The following is a 24,279-nucleotide window of genomic DNA, read 5'->3' on the forward strand; positions in this document are numbered from 1 at the left end:
GACCGCTACCTGCTGAAGTAGACCGTGGCTAACACGATCACGTGGTGACTGATACTTTTCTCTGCGCTTGACAGGATGGACCAGTAACAGATATTAGTGATGGATTAGGTATTTAAGGCACTTTACAGCGATAGCAAAAACATATTTAGATTTGTATGAGTTACCAGTTCATTGAATTATTAGATTTAAACTAATATCAATCTTATGCAAACATCTGCTGTTAGAAAACTTTTGAGGTTTAAATGTGGCTCAAAATACTTTTCTGCTTTCTGAACCCAGAAAACTATAATACCATTTTTAACATTGGATTGGCCACTCTGACCTGATTACAGTTTCCTCAGCTTTGGTTCTTCCTGATTTTGTAGGGATTTTTCCTTAACACGGTTATACAAACTAAAATAAAATTGCCATTGAGAAGTATGAATTGCCCGCTTTCTTCTACAGTAAAGTAAGTTTGTATCGAATTACCCTTGCAGAGCTATGCAACTCGCAGGTTAAGACTTGCCACTACAAAGCTACTTGGTACCAAGAACCCAACATGACTTTCTAGTTTACAGCAACGGTTTAGTCTTCACCAGAATTAGCAAATGTAAATGGTTTTGTCTTAAAGGGATAGTTCACCAAAAAATTAAAATTATTTAATTTACTCAACCTCATGCCATCCCTGATATGTATCACTCATTTTCTTCTGCAGAACATAAAGATAAAAACAAAAAACCCTCCGCTCTGTTGATCCTGTCAATGCAACTGAATAGTGGCCAGGAATCTTAAGGTCCAAAAAGCAGAATAAAAGTTATCCAGTGGTTAAATCTATATCTTCAAAAACAGATGCTGTGGTGAGGAAAGAGATAAATATTTAAGTCCTATGTTTTTACTATAAATTGTCCACCTTGACCTTCAGATGTAAAAATGAAAGAACAGGCATCACACGTGACTTTGAAGTGTAAAATGGGAGATTTACGGTAACAAAATAAGACTTAAATATTGATTTGTTTCAGACACTTATATCGCTTTTGAAGGTATAGATTTAAGCTCTGTATAACTTTTATTCTTTTTGGACCTTAAGATTCCTGGTCACCATTCACTTGCATTGTATGGATCTACAGAGCGTAAATATTCTTCGAAAAGCCTTAATTTGTGTTCAGTTCAAAATAAGTTACACACATCTGGGATGGCATGGAGTAAATTATGAGAATTCAAATTTTTGTGTGATCTATACCTTTAATGCAAAACTGAACATGAACAGTTTTTATTTGTCCTCTTTGATATCAAACATGACCATTTTGTATCTCTGTAGCATTAGTTTTGTGTGTTAACTGTAATCTAGATATCAAAATGGTTTCATCCAAACATTAAAATGTCAGTTGCTCCAAGTCTGTCAACCATGAACAAGTCAGCAGACTAATCTATCCTCCATTTAATTGTGTGAAACCAAACCATATGCAGTACATCAAAGTGATTACACATACAATCGCTTGATTTTTTCCAGATCGGAAATCAGAGGATAAATAAACAGTGGATAAACTAATCACTAACAATCTGAGCATTTAACATGACCAAGAAATCTGCCATTTGAACCAGATTATCAGCATAATAAAGAAAACTGCACCTTGAACTTGGCCACATAAGCAAGATGCCTGAGCAATAAAGATACTCCAGAAAAAAAGGAAAGCGAATATACAAACGAAAAACAGCAGGGCCTTAAGCATTTAAACAAACTCAAAACTCTTATACTTGCTTCTTTCTGAACACACTACATGCAGGTAACATATATAAAAAAAATTTATCCTGACATGATACTTTTTAGTTCAACTGAACCAACTGGGAAGCAAACTAATAAAAAGGCTCTATTATGCTTCCAAACCCTGCATTAAATCATTACACTGAATTACAGGTAGTACAAGAAGTCATCCAGGTTCATGTTGGGCTCCTTGTGAATGGACTGACCAATGAGGAAAGCCAGTTTATGGGCATACTGACATGGTGCAGGCACTCGGACAATACCCTTAACATGGAAAGAGAGAGCCATGATGAACATGAGACATCACATAATTGAGCTTACACAGCACTATCAGCAGGGTAATACTTTTGCAATGATTTAAGGGGGTCATTACCTGCCAGTTGTAGTACATGTGGCAGAGTTTGTAGGTGAGTCTCTGCATGTGATCTGGTTTGAGACCACTGTTGTCAAACACAACATTGTAATGAGTAGGGGCAACACATCCAAAGCGCACAGCCTGACTGATTACGAAGAAATCGTACCTGGGAAAAAGCAGATTGAACACTTGATTAAAAAAAAAACATTCACATTATATCAATATAAAGTGGCTGATTTATTGATAAAGACCAGTCCTAATGACTTTGCTCTGTACACACCACTCTGGACGAGTCACTTCAGTGTCGATGACTGTTCCAGGAGGAGGGTTGGCGATTTTGCCATCAATTCGAGCAAAGAATCTGGAGCTGATGCGCTTTTTCACCACCACTACAGACAGTTTGGGCCTGCATTCAAAATGAAAACCGTAAATACAAATGGAGGGAATTCAACAGTTCCAAAGTGTTAATCTGTCTACATGAAGTGTGGCTCACTCATAATCTTGCCCCATCGTCTTGATTGACTGCACGATCTGAGGGACTTCATAGTCCACCACACTCTGCAGCATGCCATCCCCAACTCCATCTCTATACACAATGATGCGTGAGGGCAGGGAATTGTTGTACTTCAGATATGCCTTCAAAGCAGCTGAGGAGACCGATAATGTCAATATTGATGCATGATTTTTATAATAAAGCCTTTATTATAGAACTGAACAAATCATGAAGTCATTCAAAAGCAAAAAGGCAGAGCCATTAGGTGAGATAAATGACATTAACTGCACACCTTGCAAAGATCCTTTCAGGGCATCAATGATCTCTTGACCACGGTTTTGCAAGACACACTTAGAGAACCATCTAAAAGATACAAAAAAGGGACATTATATACTATTTAGGTAAAGCCACACAATCTGACTGACTAAAATCATTCAAACCATGCAGTCATTCATGATAACAGAAGTTTCCACCACTGACCGAAATGTTCTATTTGATAGCGTAAACCTTGCAAACAGAAGGCATTTTACTACAGTGCAACATTATTTCCTTGTTGCAGTGAAAAGCCTCGTGGGGAACTTTTTTTGGACAGTGATTATAAATACTCAAACCTACATCTGAAAAGATGCAGAGTTTTAGTTTTTTTCTTTACTTGACAGACTATTTGCAGTAACACTTCCACTGGTGTTTTATTTAAAAAAATAAACTAATCATTTTAAGCTTGTTCTTGGTTAAAACAGTACTATCTTCAAACTGTATATTACCTGGACATAGGCCTGTCAAAATTATTTGAGAACCATGATTATTGTGCACATCAAATTCCAATCAAATTTGACTCTTTAAGTATGGGACTTTGAATGGAATATATAAATGCCACAAATTACGAATCTGTGTCTCATTCAATTGAACTGCGATGATCTCGCTAAGTCGCACTGCGGACAGCACCTGAAGAGCGTAAAGATTAAATGCTTGTGAAGTGCTGTGAAAATAAAAACAAGGATTTTTATGTTGAACGCAAATCACTGTTAACATTTGTGTAATGACATATGTTTTTAGTCATAACGGGTTCATAGAAGCAGTGCTAAAGACACACAGTAACAGAGAAGGTGAAGATGAGTGAAGGTTCAAATAAACATTATTTTAGGGTGAGCACTAAAATAACATTAGAAATTAAAGAATTTAGAAAATAAATGTTACTGTTCCAAAATACAATATAATAGCCATTCAATTTATCTGGGTTCCAAAAATAATGGAAATGTAAAGTTGATCAAGTTTCGCAAAGCAGTTTACCAAAGAGAGACATTAAGTATTTGAAAATGTTTTCATATCAAAAATAAGGATGCACCGATACAACTTTTCTCTTGCGTTCCGATACCTGAACTCTCGTTATCAGAAGACACAGATTCGATACGAGTTGTTTTTTCTCACTAATTTTAGAATATCTACAGGTGCTGGTCATATAATTAGAATATCATCAAAAAGTTTATTTATAAATAATTACATTCAAAAAGTGAAACTTGGATATTAAATTCATTCATTACACACAGACTGATATATTTCAGATGTTTATTTCATTTAATTGTGATGATTAAAACTGACAACTAATGAAAATCCCAAATTCAGTATCTCTGAAAATTTGAATATTACTTGAGACCAATACAAAAAAAGGATTTTTAGAAATGTTGGCCAACTGAAAAGTATGAACATGAAAAGTATGAGCATGTACAGCACTCAATTACAGCACTCAATACTTAGTAGGGGCTCCTTTTGCCTGAATTACTGCAGCAATGCGGCGTGGCATGGAGCCGATCAGTCTGTGGCACTGCTCGGGTGTTATGAGAGCCCAGGTTGCTCTGATAGTGGCCTTCAGCTCTTCTGCATTGTTGGGTCTGGCGTATCGCATCTTCCTCTTCACAATACCCCATAGATTTTCTATAGGGTTATGGTCAGGCGAGTTTGCTGGCCAATTAAGGACAGGGATACCATGGTCCTTAAACCAGGTACTGGTAGCTTTGGCACTGTGTGCAGGTGCCAAGTCCTGTTGTAAAATTAAATCTGCATCTCCATAAAGTTGGTCAGCAGCAGGAAGCATGAAGTGCTCTAAAACTTCCTGGTAAACGGCTGCGTTGACCTTGGACCTTAGAAAACACAGTGGACCAACACCAGCAGATGACATGGCACCCCAAACCATCACTGACTGTGGAAACTTTACACTGGACTTCAAGCAACGTGGATTCTGTGCCTCTCCTCTCTTCCTCCAGACTCTGGGACCTTGATTTCCAAAGGAAATGCAAAATTTACTTTCATCAGAGAACATAACTTTGGACCACTCAGCAGCCGTCCAGTCCTTTTTGTGTTCTGACGCTGTGTCTTGTTCAAGAGTGGCTTGACACAAGGAATGCGACAGCTGAAACCCATGTCTTGCATACGTCTGTGCGTGGTGGTTCTTGAAGCACTGACTCCAGCTGCAGTCCACTCTTTGTGAATCTCCCCCACATTTTTTAATGGGTTTTGATTCACAGTCCTCTCCAAGGTGCGGTTATCCCTATTGCTTGTACACTTTTTTTTTTCCTTCCCTTCGCCTCTCTATTAATGTGCTTGGACACAGAGCTCTGTGAACAGCCAGCAATGACCTTTTGTGCCTTGCCCTCCTTGTGCAAGGTTGTCAATGGTCGTCTTTTGGACAGCTGTCAAGTCAGCAGTCTTCCCCATGATTGTGTTGCCTACAGAACTAAACTGAGAGACCATTTAAAAGGCCTTTGCAGGTGTTTTGAGTTAATTAGCTGATTAGAGTTTGGCACCCGGTGTCTTCAATATTGAACCTTTTCACAATATTCTAATTTTCTGAGATACTGATTTTGGGGTTTTTCATTAGTTGTCAGTTATAATCATCAATTAAAAGGAATGAACACTTGAAATATATCAGTCTGTGTGGAATGTATACATTATCCAAGTTTCACTTTTTGAAATGGAATTACTGAAATAAATCAACATTTTGATGATATTCTAATTATATGACCAGCACCTGTATACCTAACGGAGTGCATTTACATGCACTTTTAAAAGTTCAATTTCAGTCAGACTAAAACTAATATATATATATACATTTATTTTTTTAAATGTAATGTAAGTGCTTTTGTCCGACTTTAATGTACCAGTCCTAGATAATGCGATTGTAGCTCGGCTCCGTCCAGCATGTATATATGTTAATTATACTACACTGCTTTCATAGCTGAAAACAGCAGTGCATCAAGAGCCCCATGTGTGCTAAGAGTGTCAGAGCAGCATGCATTCACAGAAATGCACTGCACATGCAGACTCTATTTAATTATTAAATACAGCTTTTAGCGATTCTCAAAGCTTATGTCATTTTTGGAGCTTGACAGTAACAACCATGACTAACACACAGTATCGGATTTCAATCGGGCTGATCAGACCAACACCTGATACGGTTAAAAACGTCGGATTCTGAGGTGATACTGATCCAGATATCGCATCAGTGAAATTCTAATTAAATATTTTTTATTTTTCATGTCATTCATAAGTCTTAAAGGAAATCATATGGTCCCATTTTATTATATAATTCCAAGTTGAATAGAAATTACTTAAGTATATGAAGCACACATACACTAAGATGTATGACAAATTGTATGACAGTAAATTATAATGGTGAAAGCCCAAAAAACCAGACTAAATGTCATTATAGAGAAAATCCTTAAACAGACAATTGTCATAATCCCAATTATTTGTTTGACAACTAATTGTTAGGGATGCACAGATACCTTTTTATTCCGATCCAATATCGGCCGATACCAAGCAGACACCATTTTTTTTTTTTTGCATAATCAGTTTAGAATAACTTTACATTATTGTGTGGAACTAATTGGGAGTACTCTTTAATATGTAAAGAGAAACATAAACCTCTAACTGTTAACATGTTACTTCTGTACACTGTTCACCTCGGCACAAGGTGCTTATACACTATTGAATACTGCACGTCGTGCCGTATGAGTGAAGGAGAAGAATGATGAGGTAAAAACCTACCTGTGGACTAAAAGAGAATTAACTAAATAAACGTAGTGTTTATTTTGAATAAAATTGGTAGCAGAGGCCGGTTCAAGTATGGCAGCCAGTTATAAAGTTCTGCCAAATTTAGATGAAGCCTGGCCATACGAGTGTTGGAATAATTTTAGTTAATATCTGGTTGCGGGTTAAAGACCTCCCCAAAAAAGAAGCAAGCTGTCGCCTTGGGGCTTGAGGGAAGAGCCTCTGAAACGGCGATGGAAATACCTGCAGATGCTGTGCTGGCTTTTAAGCTATTAGATATGGCCTGTTCTTGATGAAAAAAGCAGACAGCTAGCATTGACGGCCTGCACGGAGTTGAAGTTTTCCTCCATGAAGTCTGCTCTAAAAAGGATTTGAGTGAAAACGACAGGCTCATCGAACGGAATACAAGTGAACCAGGACGTGTCATTTTTCACAGAACAAAGAGTACAAGAGGAAAACGGAGCGCAACTTTCCATAGTGGACAACTAAAGCAGCCATTACCAGGGACTAATCCACTTGATATGTTCGGTAAGAGATCCAGATGTGCTATTTTCCAGTGTACATTTCATTGGGCGAAAGACTGTCCCCACAAGAAAACTGAACAAGTAAGAATAACTGAAGATGCAAATGTAGAGGAATGTAACAGTTTACAAAGGCCGCCATGTCAGGCACAGAGATATTTATGACTGAATCGCTGGGATCAGCCATTATTGACACTGCTTGTACCCGTACTGTGTTTGGGGAGAAATGGCTGGAAAGCTATATTGATGGTGTCACCCAAGATCAAGTGAACCAGCTGATGCAAATAAAAACTCCCAGTTGCAGACCATTTCAGTTTGGAGATGGGAATTTGGTATATTCCACAAGAAATTTGAAACTACCAGCTAAAATAGAACTGACAAAATGCCAAATTGAAACTGAAGTTGTTAATGTTGAAATTCCACTCCTGTGAGTAAAATGTCCCTGAAGGCGGCAGGGACTATTTTGGACATGGACAAGGACGGTGTAGTGATGTTCAAACAATCCATTCCTCTTGAATTTACTAGTTCTGGACATTACTGTCAATATCAGAGAAATAAACAAAAAAAGGCCAAACTGAAGAGGAAGTCCTAAAAGTGACAGATAATATGTCTCCAGATGAAAAACGTTAAGTCCTTCTGAAGCTCCATAAACAGTTTGGTCACTCGTCAGCAGACTACAGAGGCTCATTTACAGTTCAGGAAATAATGACAAAAATGCTTTATCTTACAACAAATAATATATGACTGTGAAAGCCAAAGCCTGCTGTGGGATTGCCCTTAGCTTTGGAATATAACGAGACAGTGGCGGTGGATCTGCACGAGTTGGAGCCAGGTGTATGGTATCTCCACATCATCGATCACTTTTCAGTGCTGGAAACATTGTGAAAACATAGTAGTCATCTGAAATTGTCAATTCCTTCAGTCACACTTGGATAAGTGTCCATGGCTCACCCCCAGAGGCTGTACAGTGACAATGGTGGAGAATTCAACAATGAAGAGATAAGAGACATGGCTGAAAACTTTAACATTGAGACAAAAACAATAGCAGGATACAGTCCCTGGAGCAATAGACTACTCGAGAGACATAATGAAACGCTCACTGAGATAATTCAGAAGGTTAAACAAGAAAATGGATGTGACTGGCACACTGCCCTTGACTGGGCCCTCATGGCTAAGAACAGTATGTTGAATGTTCATGGCTACAGTCCATATCAACTAATGTTTAGACAGAATCCTAACCTTCCTTCTGTATTAGTTGATAAACTACCTGCTCTAGAAGGTACCACTTTGAGTGCTAAAGTAGGAGAACACATTTCGGCTTTACATGCTTCTAGGAAACCATTCACTGAAGCGGAGTCTTCTGAGCGGATAAGAAAGGCACTACCCAAGCAGTTCAGGCCCACAGATGACATGTATGTGACAGGATATAATACAAAAGAGCAGACTGTCTTGAGTGGGGGACCAGGGGTAGTTATTGGTCAAGATGGAGCTGTTGTATTTGTAAGACATGGGGGGACTCTTATTAGAGTACATCAATCCAGGCTCTGCCATACAAAACACACAGGATCAGGAATTTCAGGATAAGCAAACTGTACAAGACAACAGTGAGACAGCAAGTGAAAAAGGCAGAAAACAATGTAGCAGAAAGCTCAGATAATGAAAAACAGACAGCGAACAGGAAAACATCAGCGACAGGGAAGTGAATACAGGAGAAGAGGTTCACCAAAGTATAACAAACTAAAACAGACCAAAATGTTTGTGATAACCCTATATCTTCTACTGATGTGAAGTTAAAAACAGGACAGAGCATATCATTCATGAAACAGGATGGTGGTGGTCTACAGAGAGCCAAAGTTATAGGCAGAGCAAGCAAAGCCTCTGGGAAACACAAAAACTGGTTTAATCTGCAATATATTGAACCTAATGGCAGTGATGGTCAAAAGGAGTCTGTGGATAATCTTAACATTGAATCAACTGATAGGGGAGACTGATGCATTCATAACAAGAGCCATTTCATTTGATGCAGCCAAACAGGATGAAATTATTAATTGGTACAAAAATGTTTTTCTTGATGCAGGTCAAAAATGTGTCTCTACCAGATGGGTCTGTAGTCTCAAAGAAACTCCTAATGATATCATGCCCAAAGCATGACTCGTTGCTAGAGGTTTTGAAGAGCTTAATATTCACGAGCTGCAGAAAGATTCCCCAACCTGTGCTTCAGACTCGAGACTATTATTAGCAGTAATCTGTCAAAATAAGTGGCATGTCCATTCTATGGACATCAAATCTGCTTTCTTACAGAGTATGCAGTTGTCTAGAGAAATCTACGTCTGGCCCCCTCCTCAAGCTGAAAATGAAAATATTCTATGGAAACTAAATAAGTGTGTTTATGGCCTTGCAGATGCTTCATTGTATTGGTCTAAAAAGGTGAAAGAAATCATGCTGTGTATGGGTGGAAGATTGTCTCAAGTAGATCCATTGGATGAACAGTGTAAGGTTACCGGAGTACTCGCATGTCATGATGATGTTTTTCTTTGGGCAAGCTCACAAAACTTCTCAACAGATGTGATTCCCATACTAAGGTCTGCGTTTCATGTTGGACGTGAGGAACATGAAAATTTCTGCCATGTGGGAATGGACTTTGTTACCATTAATGGTGTAGTTCATGTTCATCAGCACAGTTATATTGAAAACCTACAGCCTATTCGCCTGCAAGTAGCACGTTCTGTGCAGAGAGATGACTGTCTTAATGAGACTGAAAAAGAGCAGCTCAGGTCAAAAATAGGACAGATACTGTGGGTTGTAAAACAAACCAGACATTGTTTGATGCAAGCAGCTTAGCATCAAATATAAAAGATGCTACAGTCCAGTCTATTCACAAGACAAATAAGATCATTAGAAAGCTTAAATCTGAAAACTTGACTCAAATTTCAGCATTTGGGAAGCAGTGCTCTGAACTTCATCATTTTCAGTGAAGCATCCCTTGGAAATCTCCCTGATGGGGGTACACAAGGGGGAACATTGATTGGTCTCATGGGAGTAGGAGGTAAGCAAGGTGCTTATACACTATTAAATACTGCACGTCGTCCGTATGAGTGAAGGGAGAAGGACGGTGATGGTGGTTAAGTGAAACCTACCTGTGGACTAAAAGAGAATTAACTAAACTGTAGTGTTTATTTTGATTACATTTATATTGAAATAATGTGTAGTGTTACAGCTTATTAAGAAAAACTTTAACTAGTATACTGGAATTAACAGTAATTCCTAGGGCTGGGTATCGTTCAAAAATTTTCGGTATCAATACCAGTTCCTACGATACTTTGGTCTGGAAAAAAAACAACTCTGCAGGAAAACGACGAACACTGGTATTACCGCTGGTTGGACGCTAGGTGGTACTGTGGAATCATTTTCATTAAGCAGGGTTAAGCGATAAAGAAAGACACCTTGATTTCATACTTTTGTTGCCAGCGGTTTAGACATTAATGGCTGTGTGTTGAGTTATTTTGAGGGGACAGCAAATTTACACTGTTATACAAGCTGTACACTCATTACTTTACATTGTAGCAAAGTGTCATTTCTTCAGTGTTGTCACGTGAAAAGATATAATCAAATATTTACAAAAATGTGAGGGGTGTACTCACTTTTGTGATACTAATATATTATATATTAGTATTATATACACACTCACACACACAACCACCTTTCCATTTACCGTCAGGCAAGAATCTGTCTAAACATGCACGCGGAAAATTACTTACAAAAAGAAGACAAAAACAATTCTAAATGTTAAAATAATTATAATGATGATAATCACTGAAATTATTATTTGATAGTTTGTGTTATTTTACAGGCTGCTGAATTATTACTGTATTATTTGACAGTTTGTGTTATTTTACAGGCTGCTGAGTTGCGTTCACAATAAACTGTTCTGTGGATATAAAGTGAACTGAACTCAAAGCACCACCTGAACTGAGATGTCTGAGGTCATTTGCAGCACTCATAAAAGAATAAAAATATCGCAAGGCAGAAAGTGTGAGATCCTTAGAAGCGCATGTTCCACAAGATTGCGCACCTCTGTATCAGCGCGTCATATATGACCATATACGGCTTTTCTGTCATCTGTACTTAATAATGTAATAGTGTTTCTTCAAGCGCATGTCTCTGTGTCGATGGGCAAATAATTTTTTATATTAATTTGAAAATAATTTAACAGATTAATGGGAAAACGAGCCAAATATCATCCATAACATTGTAAAAGGCATTAGCAATGGGCGATCACTCACCATCATTGATCCAGAGATCGTCTCAAATTAACAAAATGTTCAGACAGTCTCTTGCTGTTTTTTCTGACACATTCAGAATCATTACTGTTTTTCCCAGTGACGCTGCAGCTCGCTTTGTGCGCGTGTTTGTAAAGAATTATATTTTAAAAGGCTCATTATTATGCTTTAGTATTTCTCTGTAATGCAGAACAGTTAGCAATGTTACTTACATTCATTCTTAGACCTGGAACTCCAAAAATTTTAGTCATTGACTAGATACCCAGGTATTGAAATTTGGTACCGAACGACAAGACATTGAGAAACTCGATTGTTTAGAGGTAATTTGGTCAGTGCCTAAAATGTATCGAACTCAATACCCAGCCTTAGTAATTCCAGTCTTCAGTAGAAAAGAAACCAGTGTTTTATTTTTGCCCCCCCCCCCAAATTCTCTCAACATGCATCTGGACTTTAAAGGATTCAGATCTCTTTTTTTGTTCAATTTAGTTGTAAGTAGTGCCCGACCGATATTCGCCTTTCACCAATATATCAGTATTGGGGTGTTTACCGATATGAGCAGATATGTAAACTTTTTCAGAACATATAATGCAGAATACAATGCTTTATAATTGGTGTCATTATGTAGTTTGTCCAGCTGAGCATGCGCCGATTCCATTGTTTACAGAGCTGACGGTGGCTCTGCAGACAGGGTGGAGTTAAGTGGTTCCGAGTTAAGAGGTGTCTACTCAGTAAGTTGCTAGCTGGTTTGTGAAATACATAGCGGAAAGTTAAAACAATTTAACTAATTTAACATTAACCCTGTCCCTGACTACCATGTCAATCATGTTTATAACAACTATTTGCTATCAGTCAGATATAGTTTGTCAATGCAGTCAGTAATGTAGCAGATTGAAAGGCAAGCAGAGCATATTTTTGCGGCTCAGCAAACAACAGTGCGGTGGTGGATTTTGTCTGTTACCTAGTTGGTGAGACGCAATACTGGTCCATATTTTACTTTCCGTAACAAACTTATAGCTACCTAGCTAACCACGTAGCTACTTTCATTGCTTTTCAGCTGATTGGAAGATAATGTGTAAACATGAATTCACCAAATTGTTTTGTTCAGTATTCAGTTTGGTACCCACTTCAACTGAACAATTCTAGCAGTGTCATTTATAAAATGTAATATTTAATAGTCTGGTTTTCCACCGTTGAAAGTTTTCCCTGAACTTGTATAGCAGAATACGGTATAACACCACTTGACTCGGTAGATGTAAATGATTCTTATTTTACAACCTGCCCCTAATTCATGGCAGTATTAAAATAGTCAGCATTTGAGTGATACTTAACAGTACTGATGTTTATTAAGCTATTTATTGTATTTTTATTTATTCTTTATTTTCTCAGTGTTAATTTCTAGAATTTATTGACAATGTATAATAATATCAAATATTCTTTGAAAGAAATATTTGTTTAAGTAGCCATCTGAGTACGTATGCAGTTATATTGGTGCAAAATCGGTGCACAATCCACATAGAAAAGGTCAGTTTTCATTCCAGCTCAAATTAACAGCCACCATATCAGCAATCAGTGAATTTCCCCCCTCTAAAATTGGTATCAAGTATCAAATCCCATATCGGTCGGGCTCTCACTCTTCATTCATTTATTATTTGGAACCCATTCAACAAAAATAGAATATAAATTATAAACAAATACTAATGACAATAATAATAATAATAAACTGTTATTAATATTATTATTAGTGACTTAATTTTAATGCAACAGTAATATATTAAAATCGTGCACATTTTAAACCCTCACGCTTTTATTTTGACATTCTAATCTCTCCAGGAAGTCTTGGATGTGTCTGTTCATAGGCAAGTTCAAAGTAGTGCAATTCGCTTATTCAAATTCTGGTAAAATGCACCTCCGGTGCCTTTTCTAAATGCATATTTTAAGTCAACTGATCTATTGAGCATCTACATCTGAGATGTTCGTGAAACCCACTCAAATTTTTCGCACTGCATGAAGGCTCAGTGAATCACCCAGAGCAGCACCACTCACTAATGTACTAGCACCGTGTGTGCATACTACATTACTATAAAATACTAGTTACTTAAACTATTTAAACACAGCCCATTGCGATTCACAGAGCTATCGCACGTCTTTAAGTGACTTGCACAAAATGCAGCGTCATACGAACAACTTTAATGGTGTTTTTATGGTTCTTTAATTACATTTTTAGAGCTTGACAGTAATGAACATGACTACTAACACAAAGTATCAGATTTGGATCAGGCTTGTCAGATGGATACCATTTAAAAGAGTCCGTATCAGAACCGATCCAGGTATCGGAATCGGAGCATCCCTACTAATTGTCAGCAATTTTCACAAGCGACAGCCCTACCTGGACATGCCCTGATTTAGACTGGCCACCAGTGCTCCGATGGATCTCTTCCCAGCAGCAGTATCATGGTAACAGTCAATGCCTACAACCATCAGCTGCCTCAACTGAAAGGCAAATAATCATTGTGACTAATTTTAATTTTTTTGTACAGATATCTGCATTTACTGCCGATGTAGAGTAACTTTACATAATTCAAAACAACAGTAGAGCTGCGCATATGATAATTCAAGATATCCTTAGTTTTTAGGGTCTTACTGGGATTTCTACACTCCACAGCTCTCCTCCCATTTTGCAATTCATCTGCAAGGCAATCTTGGTAGCCACAGTCATAAGTGCTTGAGGTTTGCTGATGGTGCGAGACACCACACACTGACTGGGAGTGGGGCAATCCACACACAGGTACTTCTTCACACAATCATACTTATCCTTTCGATTGGTTGGAAGGATCACCACCACCTATAAAAGCACAAAAGCAATTTGAAAAACAAAAAGTGCTGGGTTTTGGTCTTCAATTATGACAAGTGTGCCTTTATATGTGATTGCTGGACATACCATCTGTGTTTCTGGTGATACATTCTGTTGTAGGGCTCTCAATAGAGATTCCTGACGATCCTCATACTCAATCCTGCTTAGATAAGAAATGGTAATTAAAGGGATAGTTCATCCCCCATTCCCCCCACACTCAACCTTGTGTTTTCCCCCCACACTCACTCAACCTTGTGTTTTTCCAAAACAATAGGTCTTCTACTGTTCCACTGAAAAAGTAATTCAGACGGGTTTGGAAAAACGAGCAAGTAAATGAAAGAATTAAATGTTTTGGTTAACTACTCCAATGTGAATGGAAAGGGAATGGTAAATAGTATTGAGGTTTCTCTATGCTGTAGACCCTACATGATGGCTCTCTGCATGCGGATTCCCATGGGCCCAGCCACTTTGTTGAGAGTCTGAAGCAAAGACTGGGCGACATCCGCATTTCGGCGTGTGTAGAACATTAGCCAGTTGTCCAGAGGCATGCAGCTAATAAGAGGGACGCCTCTCATTTCTTTAGACCAGTCTGCTGCCCATGGGTTATACTCAAACTAAAAGATAAAAGAAAAATTAATACCTCAATTAAACCTTACTTGTAAATGTTTCTTTTTCTTTTTTGCCAAGCCTGGAGGGTAGTGGAGTCATCTTCCTTACCACTCTGCCTCCCTGTGTGATCCTCTCAGAAGGTAGAACTCTTCCGTTCATACTTAGTAGCCTGTTCTCAAAGCTCAGACCCCAGGTGCTCAGTTCATTCTGCACATCTGCGTTTCTGAGGGGACAGTGGGGAGAAAGGTTTATGCAAGAGCCCTAATTTCAGAGTAGATGAAATGTAAGAAAATGGTAATAATTGACCGTTAAAAACTTCCAGAATCAACCTTTTCAGTAATTTCGAAAAATTACAGAAGTATTTCCAATTCATCTACAGTACACAGCCACATCAAACTGCAGTGATGTTAACTAGAGCTAACAATAACTTCCTATAGTATGCGGTGTACTGCATTCCTTTATCATTAGTGACATGCAATTTAAGTAATAAATCTGACACCACATGAACTGTCATGCCCAGAAAGAGCTTTTTTCCATCCGCAATCTTTGTCTTTTCTGACTCTGTTCCATTTTAATATCATGCAGTAACAAACTGGAATAGTGATTGATGTGTCATCATGAAACAGAGACCCTCCAAATCAAAACAAACGTGGTCACAGTAGATGCATTTAAGTGACCAGGTGTAAACAGCAACTTGTCTCACTTGACCACATGTGATCGGATCACTCGAGATGCATCTTAATACCAGGCGTAATTGAAGCCAGTTAAATTCAGGCCGTTAAATTCCTGTTGCCTATACAAATGATTCAACTAAGACACAATGTTAATAGGGATGGTTTCTATATCATACCTGTCAATGTTGGAGATTAGACGGTTTACTCTGCCCTCTCTCTGTTCAGGACTAAGTCTTGTGTGTGAGGCTAGATCCTTCATGATGTTGAAATCAGAGCGCATCTTATCCGTCAGTCCTTAAGGGGGGACAAAAAGCATATTTTATGGACATGACCGCTAGTTGTTTATTTGGAACATTACAAATATCTATATGACCCAATCACAGCAAAATTGGAATTTTGTGGTTTTTCTGACATGTCTGTTAGCTTTGACACCACCTAAAAGTTAACATACTTTGAAAAGTACAAAAGAAACAAATATTTAAGCAGGTAATACACACTGAACCATTTAGTGCTGGTGCACAAATTTGTCAAATAAAATGTTCTCCAGAATGAGAATGCCTCCTAATAAATTCCATCGGTCATCAACTAGCAAACAACAAGCATCAAATCATGGCTCGTTGGAGCATCTTTTGTTGTGCTTAACTTAAAGCAATTAAAATAAACAAACCCTTCCGTTTCAATGTCAACACAAGAAAACTGCTCATCAAGCCGTTTTATTAGCTCAGTAAGACAAAATGTTAATTCAGACTTCTGTAGTTGCAGATTTACCTGTGAGGTAGCAGAACTCTGGGATGAGCATGGCAGGTCCGGGTGGAGGCCGACCTGCGGGACCGAGTCTCTTTACATGACTGACCAGAAGAACCTGGTTCCCATCTGTTATGTCCAGACCATATTGCTGGAGAGAAAAATATCAATGCAGCAATAAAAGTCAGAAACTGGTATCAAAATAATTTCCTGTTAGTGCTGCACGATTCATCATATTGCAATCTCAGTCTGTGCAATAATATGATGGCAAATGCTGCATGTGTGGACGTGACAGCCCATTCTCTCTGAGAGCTGTTTGACCATTTTCTACACCGCTAATAAAAAAAATGGCCAGTCAGTCTCAGTTTAGGGAGTGGCACGTGCGGTCATGTCATGCGAGTTTCCGGTGGTCAGTATGGAAATCGGGCGAAGATAGATGCCGAGCAGACCGACACTGAACTGGTGGCCAGAAAAAAATAACACAGAAACACAGATCACAGCTTGGCGATATGTCTTTATTTCATCAATAATTCAAGTTAATATAAAACAGGAGAGTGGCATGTAAATAAGCTCAAACTCCAAAACTGTCATTCTCTGTGTGGTCAGAGCTGCTTCAACCAGTCGCGGAAGAGACCCAATCTGAGTGGGAGTCGAGACCTTGACAGATTTAGTTCCACCGGCTGATGCTCACACTAATACGGAGACGCTCGTCTCTCACCCCCGCTGTCTGCAACTTGCAACGTGTTGCATCATTGATGAGATCATCATAAGATCAATCTTATGTGAAAAATAACATTAAAATTACAACAACAATAAAATGTATGTGTGTGTATATTAGAGGTCGACCGATTAATCGGACAATGTTTTGCATTTTTTACATAATCGGCATCGGCCAATATCAAAGCATATCAAGCCGATTATTAGGTAGGCGCATCTGTGGGCAGCCTAGTGTTGTTGTGGAACAAGTGTTCGACGCACGCTGCCCCTAGAGTCATTTTCAAGCAGAGTGAGCAGACCTCATCCAGTGCCTAAGGAAGGAGCTAAGTTCCTTGGAGAAAACGGTAAGGATTAAATTTGTATAACTCCTTTATATTTAATTAAAAACTTTTGATATGTTACTGCCAACTTCAAGAAAAAATGTGACAGGCAACATGACGTTCGGCTACTTTGGATATTGATAGTGTAGTTGAAGTTGCATTATCACAGCAGAAGGGTTGCCATCATGTCACAATAAGCAAGAATTTTGCAATTACAGACAGTGAATCTGAGACTTTTATTTGTTCTGTTTGTGTGTCTTATATTTGAGAGGGCTGTCACTCAATGCAGAGAAATAAGTAATAAAAAAGATACCAACGCACTATAGACTATTGAAGCGACTGGCTTTGGTAAGCTCGGACGTTATCGGTTCTGCTGTCGGTACTGGAGAAATTAAGAAAATACATTTATTATTATTGCTATAAAGAGAAAGTAATTTTATCTCGCCAGCCATTTCTATGTATAATAATATGAAACCATTTGTCTGATGCAATTTAGCTATTCGCAGTCAGAGAGAGAGAGATCTCGCGCACAGCGAGCACAACACAGCCCTGCTAAATGAGTGACAGAACTAAACATTCAAACGTAGCCTGGTTTAGATCTGTGATATTAGTCTGATTTTATTTTATATTTCGCCTTCCAAAGATTATAAAAACAATATTTATACATAAGCCGCATTCTGTCTGGCACAACTTCCTTGCCTTCACAGCGGTGCACTGACATTTCTCCCTAAAACTCAAACTTAACGTCAGAATCAGCACGATCGGTGATTGTTGTAAAATGCAGTCTAGCTACTGTTGCTAAATTGGGGGATGCGTTTAATAATAAAAAGAGCGCAAGAGATATCGTTCCTAAGGCGGCGCGCGCTCCGAAAGAGACCGCAACGAGACAAGCAAAGTATAGGCTACTTTGGGTTTCATGTGCGTGCGTCTAAACGATCAACTATACACAATATGTCAAAACGACCGGCTTGGAGATTCACTTAAACACAGTTTATGTCTTAAATGGACGTAGTTATGGAAAGAGTTGGGAGAAAATATGGTGCATCAGGAGCCTATAAGATCTGAACTCGGTCTTAAAGGGGAAGCAGTCTAATAAACATGCTGACGATTGAGACATTACTGCAAATCAAACAACAAAAGGCAAAGAGAAAAATCACTTACAGCTCTTGAATGAATAACTTCTGCATTAATAAGCATTAATCTATCTATGATAAACTATGCAGTGTTATTTTACAATTGATTACTTTATTAGATTTCTTTTTAGACCACACCTGAACAGTAATGTTAGTAGACCTTCCTGAAATTAAATCACTGTGCCTATATAACGTTTGTCTTTGTGTAATTGTTTATCTTTGTTTAATATACATGTATAACAAAAAGAACCGTTAAGAATACCGTTAAAGTACCGGATCAATAAGCACTATCGGTAAGAGTAGTAATACCATTAAAACGTTAACGATACCCATCCCTAGTTATGCCTGTGCTTCTCTTGGATGCTCTGAATATTGGATTACGTGTCTGGATTGCCCCTTAACTCTTTCCCCACCAAACACGGAATTTTCCGTGTTTTATGAAAAAACGCTTCCCCGCCAAACGCGGAATTTTCCGGGTTTCCGGTGTTATACGGTAAGGAAGACCCCTGCGCATGTTTTGAAACAGTACGCAACTCTTTGATCAAAGAAACAGACTGCGATCGTCTCAAACATGAAGAAGTGGAGTATGAGAAGCTCAAAACATCAGACATAAACATGCCTTTTTCTCAGCTTTTTGTCTGAAATGTTGTTTTTTGACAAAACCTACCTCTGTTCAAGTCGCAATAAAAAAAGAACAAATGAAGATAAAATAAAATCGTTTTTTTTTGCCTAAAAGCAGAGGCTCAGATCTTTATTGTGATATATAGCATCTTCATATATTCATGGAAGAAAATATTCTGCGGGCCATTAAAATTTAGCGAAAATCATCAAAAAAAACTGGCGGTGGCTGGCAACTTTTTTTTTAAAACGCTGGCGGGGAAAGAGTTAATTAAAGCTGCATTTGGATCTCAATCTTCGGGTCTCGGAGCAGTTCATAACACCTGCTTTATTTAATATATTTGTTATACATTATTTATACAATATGTTTTTACATTATAAATTTGTAATTTAAGTGTCAAGTGCAGATTGGTCAATTGTTCAATAAATGTATTTGAGAAATTTTGTCTATCTTACGTAAGTAGTTACATTTTATCTTTCAAATAAAAGGTTAAAAACAAGCACATATCGGCCAAACTAAATCGGCAGCATTAATCGGCCGACCCAGATTTCAAAAGATCGGCATCGGCCTGAAAAAACCTGTATCGGTCGACCTCACACACACACACCCACAACAACAGTTTTAGTGGTTTGACTGAGTGAACCACACTTTTATATCCAGTTTCCTTTTCAAAAGAGTATACAAAGTACATGTTACATCCTGCTTAAATGTCCCTGTTTGTTTGGACAATCTTATTTTCATGAAAATTCATATGTTCTTATTTATTGTTCTATTTTATTTAGGTGTAATATTGAGAAAATAACAAGTTTGCAGTAATGCAAAGAGATTTCATTTAGTAAAAATATTTTAATTTGAAAACACTGCACTGAAAACTTATAGTTTTTGCTAGTTTGTATGTTTTATTTGAAAAATACACATTTCATCATTTTCAGTAATCTATTTGTGCATTTTCCTAGACAACCAAGCAAGTTGAATCATGATACCATTTGTTTATTATATAGCAATATTAATCTCAATAATCGCAATATGACTTTTTAATATTAAGTTACCGTCTTAAAGTAGTTTTTGAAAGAAATCTCTGAATCTCCCTTCTTAAACGTGTTGTTGGGGGTATGGTCCCAGGCAATGTCATCAATCCTGTAGGTCTTGTTATTGTACCTATAAATTAATGTTAGTAAGTTAGTCAATCATTACCTGAGAATTTCTTTTTAAACAACTTTTAATTATAATTTTGAATGTGGCTGCTCTCATTTTACTTGGTGAGGATTATCAGGCCCACAAGCTCCTTGGTGCAGACTTCAGGAAAGCGCTGGTCTCCACACTGCTGCCTCAGATTGTACATGAAGTCAAGAACGGTCTCACTGCGCAGAACTTTGTGGCTCACATCGGTGCACAGCATAATACTGGCCTCATACTGAAGGATGGTGGTCACAAAGCCAGGCCAAATTGTCAGCCTTTAAAGAGTGAGACAGGGTTTATGCAAAGTATTAATTCATTTTCCACCAGTGTTAAATTTGCATACACAGTGGCTTTAAAACCTGTGCTGGGGGATGTTGAATGGATCATCAGGATTGTAGTAATGGCGACCAATCTGCTGCATGTTTAGCATCCGCAGGATTCTACAACACAAAATTAGCAGGGCTTTAAGTTAATTACCACATAATTACAACACTATTTAAAACAAAACATTCTGCTGTGCACTGTGATTACCTTTTGAAGAGGATATTGTAAAACTGCAGGCACACTGGAGAGGATGGCGGCAGTTCATTTGTAAGTGTGACTGTGATCTGCACCTTCTCTCCTTGTCTGGTTTCACTGCACAAGACGGTCTCCTATAAAAAATGACAAATAAAGCAACTTGTCATCCACCATAAAATTACAGAGGTTACTGGTTTCAAAAAGCTTAAAAACAATTTGAGATCACAATTGAATCAAACACTTTGACATGGGATCTATCTAAACATACAGTGTTGTGCAGTTTGTTAGGAAGGAAGAGAATAGCTCCGTCAAATGAGTGTGCTTTGCCCAGAGTCTCTTCATGCTGGAAAAGCAAAGCAGTGCGCAGACGACGCGACTCCATAGGTGGCTTGAAGTCCACATGGTACTGGTACAGAGCCCAAAGGGGCCGTGAAATCAGACGCATAAAATTGGCTCTCAGCTCAATGGCAGTGCCTGAAACACCTGTGGACACATGAAGAGTTTGTCAACTCTAGTATCTCCTATATCACTACTAAAGCCAAGTACAGAATAATAGGGGTGGGGGGAATATAATCCATAGAGCAAAAAATTATTTACCAGTATTAAGCGGTTACATATTTCTTGTCTTATAGAATGCACTATTGGGAGATAATTTCGCACAGCCTATTCAGGTCAATTCGACAATTCTGAAAGACACTTTCGGAGAAAGTGGCTAAATTTCAAGTGTTGCCCACTTTTGCCCCTAAATTTACATGCAATGCAATTTAATACTTACCTCAGATTACATAAATAGCAATAAATACATTTAATAGCTTGGGCTCCAATTGTAAAATGTAAACAATATTTTAATAATGCACCAAGGGTTTTACTTGAATTGATATCTCAGTATCAGAAAACATGTGCCGTTACACAGCCCTAGAAATGTTTGATCTTAATGGTTTGGCATTACCTGTTTTAGACTCTTTGACATGTTCCATGAGCTGGCGAGTGTGGACCCCTGAATCTTGAAAATCCCGCCTGCGTCCACCTCTCTCCCCAATTTTAATCTGTTTAAAACCTGCAGAAATCTGGACCATTGCTAAAAGGATGGAAAGAGCAAAAGAGAAATGGACAATATCAAAGTACTGATGAGGGCTCCACAAACAGGTAAGCCCACTGGCCTGAGGCCAGCACCAGTGTGCTTCCAAACAGTTGACAGAATGGTCACTAGCCCCTTCAAGTCAGTGTTGTGTTGTCGCTAAATCTAACACTTGTTAATCTTTTAAGACCGTTTTACGGCTTGCAAACTCAAAACTTTGACTTTTTTTGATCTACATTGCAAATTATGATTTAAACTTTTTTTCATATATATTTTTTGATATGGGGCCATTAAAAACATTGACAGGACAAGTAAAAAATCTGAACTACTGGCCGAGCTGAAAACATCCTAACTATTGAACATAGGGATGGGAGGATATATTGAATTGACGAACCATATCAAGGCAAATCTCAACAATTTGAAATTTGCAACATTGTTTTCTGTCCAAGTGATAAAAGAAATGACATGTCAAACAATCTATCGCTTGATTTTACCCCTACGGTGCTTTTTTCTACACCGTTTACAGGGTTTGCACAAGGTCACTGAAGTGCTTAAAATGCATGAATTCAGCTTTTAGACATTTAAGTACTGAAATACCTGGAAAAAAAAAAAATCACCTTTTTTTTAAGTGCTTGAGAATACAGAGAACATTTATTCTGTGTAATCTGTCCATCAAAAGCCTAGTTTCCATCCACGTTTTGCGCTATTTTGTTATCGACAAATTGAAAATGCGTAATGTTTTTTTTTTTTTTTTACTTTTCTATCGCTAAAAATTGTGTGATGACGTCATGCCTAAAAAAAAACTTTGTTGCATAAGTTTTGGTTTAAATAAATCTACTCTTAAGCCGTTTCCATACAGAAATGTGTTTATATAGCTAATTGTGTACCTTTTGCCTCCCTAATTTTCTTTCCTCATTCTTGTAAAATGGGTAGAGTATTGAGACAATTAATTGAGATTAAACAGCTTACTGTCATTTTAATTTCACAAATAAATGCAATCAGAAGACGGAATTGCAATCAAAAGGAACAGTTGCCCCGCTGATAGGACTGTAATATTGGTCCTGATGTTGCACCTATCACAGGTTGCCACCGGTTCTGACCTGAAAGCGAATCATGTTCAAGCTGGCATCCTGCACCAAGTAGTGAGGAAAACATTTGGTCTTAGTATAACGACCATCCATCGATGTGTATATGCTGTGCGCACAGATTTAAAGAAAAATGTATGCGGTGTAATATCATGGTTTACATATATGATACATTTCTGATATTCAATAGGCTATTTTGAACAATCATCTAAAGCATTGCCATCACAACTGCATTATGTCCCACAACTTTTAATGACCAACTGAACTTCATTGTCATCTAAAATTAATTTTAGCATTATTCTGCAATTTACATTTTCTGAAGAAGCTCAGCAAATGCAATCCGAGGTAAAGTGGGTTAGATTTAAAATATTTAAACATTTTAAAATGTTCAAAAGCTTGTTTTCTGAAAGTGAACTCAGCATTGGACAAATAGTTCTGATAGTTTATGGTCTTGAAGTGTAGAACATTCTGAGAACGTCATTCAGCTGACTATTCATCTACAGAATTTTAGTAATAATTTGCATTTCCATCAGCTATATTTTAATGCGCAAAACAAAATTCCCACAAAAAGTCCTTGGATGGAAACTTAAAAATTTTATGCCGACAAATTACAATATTGAATATACACTTTCACATACGCAGATGTTTATTTTTTTTAATAAACAAAATTATGTCCTACTGACATTGAAGTGTTGTTATATCAAATTGTGAACCTTGTATCGTACATCGAACCAAATCATGAGATAACCATATCATCCCATCCCTAGTTAATACTAATTAGAGTATTGCCACCAACTGCTCAGGTGCACTGACCACAGAGAATATTAATATTCTAATAGCTTTACTAATTACTAAATTAATTCAGTACACTTGATTTCACCTTCTCCAGATATTGCTCCAGGTACAGTTTTCTGCCTCCCCCTCCCCACCAGTTCTCCTTCAGCTGGAGAAGACAAAACAGGTTTTACACCCTCTTGTGATGTGGATGGTTGCTGCAGGGTATAAGAATACTAATCAATACACACACACACACACACATATATACATATATATATATATATATATATATATATATATATATATATATATATATATATATATATACACACACATTATTTATTTTTTCTTCTTTTTTCCTTCTTCTCATAATTATATATATATACATAACTAATTATGAGAAGAAGAAAAAAGAAGAGAAAAAAAAAAAACACCTCACCGCGCCTGGAGCAGCAGCCTCCTGGCCGCGACCTCTGCCTCGAGATCTCGCCCTAGCTCGTCCCGTCATATTGGGGCTACTTTACAAACTCTGTAATC

General features: G+C 37.8%; 1 protein-coding gene across 2 annotated transcripts; it reads right to left on the reverse strand.

The window, feature by feature from the left end:
* Positions 1-1,471: 1,471 nt before the first annotated feature.
* Positions 1,472-24,279, reverse strand: piwil1 (piwi-like RNA-mediated gene silencing 1). Of its 2 annotated transcripts, none has more exons than XM_052094453.1 (20): positions 24,182-24,279; positions 23,846-23,957; positions 21,752-21,880; positions 21,071-21,285; positions 20,815-20,936; positions 20,643-20,723; positions 20,361-20,558; positions 20,154-20,262; positions 16,340-16,466; positions 15,748-15,865; positions 15,006-15,120; positions 14,715-14,902; positions 14,376-14,448; positions 14,079-14,279; positions 13,824-13,927; positions 2,882-2,952; positions 2,590-2,743; positions 2,377-2,502; positions 2,115-2,262; positions 1,472-2,005 (listed from the first exon to the last, which is right to left on the reverse strand). In XM_052094453.1, exons 1-20 carry the CDS (start codon positions 24,248-24,250, stop codon positions 1,889-1,891), a joined length of 2,577 nt encoding a protein of 858 aa, XP_051950413.1. In that variant the 5' UTR covers positions 24,251-24,279; the 3' UTR covers positions 1,472-1,888. The 2 variants fall into 2 exon arrangements, with proteins under 2 accessions (XP_051950413.1, XP_051950414.1); XM_052094454.1 differs by having other exon boundaries at positions 23,846-23,936; positions 24,182-24,250.

This window comes from Xyrauchen texanus, chromosome 27, assembly GCF_025860055.1.
Source record: "Xyrauchen texanus isolate HMW12.3.18 chromosome 27, RBS_HiC_50CHRs, whole genome shotgun sequence".
In the NCBI taxonomy this organism is placed as follows: Eukaryota; Metazoa; Chordata; class Actinopteri; order Cypriniformes; family Catostomidae; genus Xyrauchen; species Xyrauchen texanus.

What these genes read in the sequence shown, in the direction of transcription:
- piwil1 (XM_052094453.1), bottom strand. Translation starts at nt 24,250, where the DNA reads ATGACGGGACGAGCTAGGGCGAGATCTCGAGGCAGAGGTCGCGGCCAG. An exon ending in TTCAACATCCCCCAGCACAG is followed by an intron (nt 20,559 to 20,642) that starts GTTTTAAAGCCA and finishes CACTCTTTAAAG; the next exon opens with GCTGACAATTTGGCCTGGCT. An exon ending in GAAGTGACTCGTCCAGAGTG is followed by an intron (nt 2,263 to 2,376) that starts GTGTGTACAGAG and finishes GCTTTTTCCCAG; the next exon opens with GTACGATTTCTTCGTAATCA.